Source organism: Trichechus manatus, unplaced genomic scaffold (assembly GCF_000243295.1).
Source record: "Trichechus manatus latirostris isolate Lorelei unplaced genomic scaffold, TriManLat1.0 scaffold00027, whole genome shotgun sequence".
NCBI lineage: Eukaryota > Metazoa > Chordata > Mammalia > Sirenia > Trichechidae > Trichechus > Trichechus manatus.
The window spans coordinates 4,864,920-4,871,065 of record NW_004443963.1 but is presented as its reverse complement, the minus strand read 5'-3'; the positions used below and the strand labels follow the sequence as shown (position 1 = coordinate 4,871,065).

Here is a 6,146-nt window from a genome sequence, read left to right as displayed (position 1 = left end):
AAGTTCTAGCCAAAAGTGCTTCTGTGTGCAGGGGAAAATGCCACTGCAGGAGGCCCACTTCCTCCTTGCTCTTGACCACAGCACACCTACCTGTCCTGGGCCTATGTATAAACAGGTTGCATTGCTGTGACAGCCGCCAGCGCCGGGCAGCAGGCAGTTGTTGATCTCTGAACAGTCTCTTCCATTCCCGGTCCATCCCTGCTGGCACACACAGGTGTGTGTCCCCATGCCAGTTTTGATGCATTCTGCCTGTGGGAGGAAAAGAAAAAGCAAACCCTCTGAAACCTCGGTCGAGCCACATGACTCCAAAAGGAAAAGGATTTCCAGAGGTGCATTCTAGAAACATATTTATTTGAAGTGAGATGAATGGAAAAGATTTAGTGATTTTAAAGAGCAAAACTACTTGGAGTTGGCCAGCTAGGGCTACAATTACTAATACTGTCATACCCTTATTGAGCCAGGGACTGTTTTTGATGTTTTGTATGTGTAAACAAGCATCCTGATGTGGAAGGTTCTGTTACTATCTCTGTTTTACAGATAAGGAAATGAGGCACAGAGAAGTTAAATAACTTGCCCAAGGTCACACAGCTACAAAGAGGCATGAACCAGGTCTATATAATGTCAGGGCCCAAACTCCTGTCCACGATACCACCTCTCAGGGACTCTCAGGATGACCATACCTGGAGGCTGAAGTTCCGGGTGAGAGGGAGAGAGAGGTGTAAGATAAGTTGTTGAGAAAAGGCTGTCTGAGGTAGGTGGGGCTAGCCCAAGGGGAGTCTGATCAGCTGGGGTAAGGCATTTGAGTCTGGATTTCATCCTCAGAGCCAGGGAAAGTTACTGAAGGGGTTTAAGCTTTGGGAGAACTTGATATGATTCACTTCAAGGCCGCTCTGGCTGTTGCATGGACAATGTACTGTGGGTAGGCAAGAGAGGAAGCAGGGAGACTAATTACTAAACTATAGGTAAAGAATGAAGGTAGTACAAATGGTTAAATGCTAGACTACTAACCAAAAGGTTGGCAGTTCAAACCTATCCAGAGATGCCTCGGAAGTAAGGCCTGGCAGTTGGCTTCCGAAAGGTCACAGTCTTGAAAATTCTATAGGGTACAGTTCTACTCGGCACAATTGGGTTGCCATGAGTCAGAATCGACTCGATGGCAACAAACGACAATAACAGGTCCAAGGAGCTGGTGATATGATATTTGAAAAGTTAGTGAAGGCAGTGGTGGGTTTTGGCCACATCCCCTAATAGAACTTAGGGCAAGTCACTTAACCTTCCTGAACTTCAGTTTCATAATCAGGAAAATGGGGATAACAATATCTGCTTCATTGGGTCGGTGGGAAGGACAAAACAGATCACGTACATTAAAGTCCCTTGTAAGCTGTAAAGTCTGAATCAATAGTTTATTACTATTGATCTCAGCATCTGATTTTCAGGCTGTTTTTAAGATCCCAAAGCCCCCTGCACATCTGGAGCTGGGGCACCCCCTGCAGGTATCAGCAAGACGCAGCTCATGGTAGGCGTGGGGCAGCCATATTTGAAGTGTTCTCCACAAGGTTCAAACGCAAGTGCTTCACACCTATGAAAAGGGATCAGATGCAGCCTTTTTGGAATGCTCTCCCTCAGGATCTCCTCAAAAAGCCAGGAGTTTGGAAATAAAGACTAACACTCACATTGCGGCTGCAGCCCCCTGGGGTTAATCCCACGCAGGGATCCGTCTCTGAACAGAGAGTTCCGTCGCCTTCATATCCTGCTTTGCAAATGCAGCTGCGAAGAAGAGGGCACAAAATCAACCATAAAAGTATAAGCACCAGTCACCCCTGAAAGGGCCAGCCAGGCAGGGGTGAACTTGTTCATGGCCAGGTGGCTCGACAGTGTAGGAAGGAGGTTGAAGCACTTCTGGGATCTGTAGTCAGACACCTGGGTGTGAATCCAGGTCCTGCCTCTTAGCAGTCCTACCAGCAGTGTGTGAGCCCCTTAACCTCTGGGAGACTTTGTTTCCTTATCTGGAAAATGGGTCTAATAATTCCACATTGCTCATAAGGCTGACCCAAAAACCAAAATCCATTGCTGTTGAGTTGATTCCAGCTCATAGAGACCCTATAGGACAGAGCAGAACTGCCCCATAGGGTTTCCAAGGAATGGCTGTGGATTCAAACTGCCGCCTGAGCTCTTAACCACTGTGCCACATAAGGCCGAGGGGAAGATTAAACGAGCTAATGCATGTGGAGCACTTAGCAGGGCATGTGGCTTATCATCAGAGGCACTATGTGGCAGCTTTTCTGCTCTTATTGGCTGGAACCTGCCTCTTTGTAACCCTCCTCTCTAACGCTAGTTATTACTTCTGGTTCAGCAGACAACAGCTCTAACACTCTTCTGTGAGACAGCTCTTACAATACATGAAAATGAGGGTCAGGTGAGAGCCCTCCCCTGCCCCTTCACTGGTCCTTCAAAGTTTTCTTTTTTCTAGACAGGACACTCTTAGGTGCCTCATTTCGTGAGCTGGCATGGTTTCCTGACCCTTTACCCTCTCAGACACACTCCTCTCAGAATGTCCCAACAAATATTTATTGAGTGCCCTGTGGTAGTGCTGGGGGCACCCATTATACTCTTACATAACTGCAAATTCAGTCATATATGCTTCGCAAAAATTAAAACAAAATTATTTTTCATTTATCAAGACTTCCATAGGAACCAAATACTATACCTGGTGTCCAAATGAAGACATAGGGTGGTCTATCCCAACCCTGACGTATCTAAGGCTACATAGTTCTATATAGTTTACACAGACCCACATCTGCAGTCTATTGTGGGTGGTTTTTAGGGGTAATTTTTTTGCCTTATGCACTGACATAGACTCTAATTGCTTTGGAAGATGTATTTCCATTGTACAATTTTGGGGAAAAAAGACATAGTCTCTGGCTTCATGCAACCTACAGTCTAGTGGGGGAGACAGACCATAAATAAGCAAGCAAAAAAACAAACAAACAAACAAAAAAAAACCCCGTTGCTGTTGAGTTGATTCTGACTCAGGGCAACACTATAGGACAGAGTAGAACTTCTCCATAGGGTTTCCAAGGAGCGGCTGGTTGGTTCAAACTGCCGACGTTTGGTTAGCAGCCGAGCCCTTTAACCACTATGCCACCAGGGCTCCGAGTAAGCAAATGACTATACAATTACAAATTAAGAAAAGTAGTATAACAATACAGTCCACAAATTCCAGACATTCTGTGCATTACCTAGGATATTTCGAGTGGTTACTGACTTTCAAAGGAGCCTTGGTGGCGCCGTGGTTAAAGTGCTTCGCTGCTAGTTGAAGTGTCGTTTGTTAGAACCCACCAGCCACTCCAAGGGAGAAAGATGTGACAGCTTGCTTCCACAAAGATTACAGCCTTGGAAACCTATAGGGCAGTTCTAGTCTGTCCTATAGGGTTGTTATGAGTTGGAATGGACTCAACGGCAATGGGTTTGGTTTTGGGGACTGCCTTTGAGCCAGATATTCCTGGAGAGGAAAATTTTATCTGATACTTTTTCCCCTAAAGCTACTGCATATATTTGACAGCGTTAAGGAAACAAATGGTGGTCTGTTAACTTTAGACCCAATATCCTGCAAAATGCCTTTAACAGGTGAGCTGTCACTGGAAAGGTTTCTAGGTGGTGTGAACAGTTTATGCTCAGCTACTGATCGAAAGATTGGCAGTCCAAATCCACCCGGGGTGCTGCGGAAAAAAGTCCTGGAGACCTACTTCCGTAAGATTACAGCCATTGAAAACCCTGTGGAGCCCAGTTCTACTCTGAAGCACGTGGGGTCATCATGAATTGGAATAGACTCAACTGCAACTGGTTTTTGTCATTGGAAAGCTGGTCACCAAATCTTCATTTCCTTCTTGTGAGTGATGGTAATAATTATAGTGTCCATGACTGAATATTATGTGCTCTCTCTGGTGCTGGGTGCTTTTGTATTCAGTTTTTCTAATCTCCACAATTTCCTTGCAAGATAGGTAACATCATCCATATTGAACTTATGAGGAAAGTGAGACTCAGAGAGGTTAAGTAACTTGTCCAAGGTCACACAGCTGGTAAGTTTCAAAGCAAGGAATACTACAAGTTGAACCCAGCTTAGGTTCTTTCCTACAAAGTCACACCATCAGCTGGTGAGAATAGGGCTGAGTTTACAAAGAGTTGAGACATGGTTTGGGTCCATGTACAGGTAACAACAACCACACAGGTAGCATAGTGGCTGTGGGCCGTTGAGGGTGGTGCCCTACCTGGCTGTCCCATTGCTGTATTCACAGGTGGCGTGGATGTGACAGAACTCCATATAGGGCCCACAGGTGGAGGTCTGCTTGTTGCAGAACTTCCCAGCAGAGCCATCTCTGCAAGTGCTGGCGAGGCAGGCCCCATCACTGTCTATCCTGTTGTCGCATGTTCCGTAAACGCATGGACATTCTGGCAGAGAAGGAAGAGGGACACATTGAGGCACAACATGGTAGAGGACAGGGACCAGCTCTGTCGCCCCTTCCTCACTCCTGTCAAAGCAGAACCTGGGATTGAGCCACGGGAAGGCTCTGGTTGCTATTTTTTAGGGACTCAAGTGTTTCTCTGGGTGCTTGGGAGGCCCCTTGGCCAGCTTGCTTGTCCCACCAAGGATGGGAAGAACTTGACTCAAGGCTACTTAGATGCATGTGTGTTTGTGTGGCAGGGGGGATGAGGGTGGGCTGTGACGGTGTGAAAGAAGTGGCCAAGGAACTTAATTTTCAATGACTTTATGGTTAGAAAGTTTAGTCTAGAAATTTCTCACCTTTTCATGAAGACATTCTGGAGTAGAAATGATTTCTCTATGCTGGCTCTACCCCTGATGTGTAGCTCAAGTATTTGTCCTTCACTCTCTAGCACAGCCACCAATGATAACTAATGGCCAGTATTTGGGCGCTGACTTTGTTGTAGGCACTGGGCCAGCATTTAACATGTGCCATCTCATTACTAGTCATCAATCCCAGGAGGGAGGAACTTTTGTAATCCTCATCTTCTAGATGAGAAAACTGAGATCCAGAGACGTGAAGCAACTTGTCCAACTTGCTGCTAAATTCTAAAGCAGGTATTTAAAACCAGGCATTCAAAGTCCATTTCTATTAGTTGTTGTTAGGTGCCCTTGAGTTGGTTCTGACTCATAGTGACCCAATGTACAACAGAACGAAACGTGGCCCTGTCCTGCACCATCCTCACAATTGTTACTATGTTTCAGTCCATTGTTGCAGCCACTGTATCAATCCATCTCGATGAGGGTCTTCCTCTTTTTCGATGACCCTGTACTTTACCAAGCATGATGTTCTTCTCCACGGAGTGATCCTTCCTAATAACATGTCCAAAGTATGTAATACATAGTCTTGCCATCCTTGCTTCTAAGGAGCATTCTGGCTGTACTTCTTCCAAGAAAGATTTGTTCATTTTCCTGGCAGTCCATGGTATATTCAGTATTCTTTGACAACACCACAATTCAATTGCACCAATTCTTCTTGGGTCTTCCTTACTCATTGTCCAGCTTTCAGATGCATATGAGGTGACTGAAAATACTATAGTGTCATGGATTGATTGTGTCCCCAAAAAATATGTGTCAACTTGGTTAGGCCATGATTCCCATGTCCTCCATTTTGTGATTGATACACTTTTCCTGTATGTTATAAATCCTAATCTCTGCCTGTGGTTAATGAGGCAATATTGGACTATGTTGAAGAGGATTAGGGTGGGATGTAATACCCTTGCTCAGGTCACATCCCTGATCCAATGTAAAGGGAATTTCCCTGGGATGTGGCCTGCACCAACTTTTATCTTACAAGAGATAAAAGGAAAGGGAAGCAAGTAGAGAGTGGGGGACCTCATACCACCGAGAAAGCAGCACCAGGAGCAGAGTGCATCCTTTGGACCCAGTGTTCCTGCGTGGAAAAGTTCCTAGTCCAGGGGAAGATTGATGACAAAGACCTTCCTCCAGACCTGACAGAGAAAGCCTTCCCCTGGAGCTGATGCCCTAAATTTGGACTTCTAGTCTACTAGACTGTGAGAGACTAAACTTCTGTTTGTTAAAGACATCCACTTGTATTTCTAGCAGCACTAGATGACTAAGATACATGGCTTGGATCTGGCGCACC

General features: G+C 45.6%; 1 protein-coding gene across 1 annotated transcript in view; it reads right to left on the bottom strand.

Moving 5' to 3' along the window:
• STAB2 (stabilin 2) overlaps window positions 1-6,146 on the bottom strand; it is a 212,782-nt gene that overhangs the window by 103,238 nt on the left and 103,398 nt on the right. The window contains exons 18-20 of the mRNA XM_012554793.1: window positions 4,269-4,449; window positions 1,674-1,767; window positions 91-249 (exon numbers count right to left, since the gene is read on the bottom strand). Of these exons, the coding sequence (XP_012410247.1) occupies window positions 91-249; window positions 1,674-1,767; window positions 4,269-4,449 (434 nt within the window). The remainder of the gene's footprint in view (window positions 1-90; window positions 250-1,673; window positions 1,768-4,268; window positions 4,450-6,146) is intronic.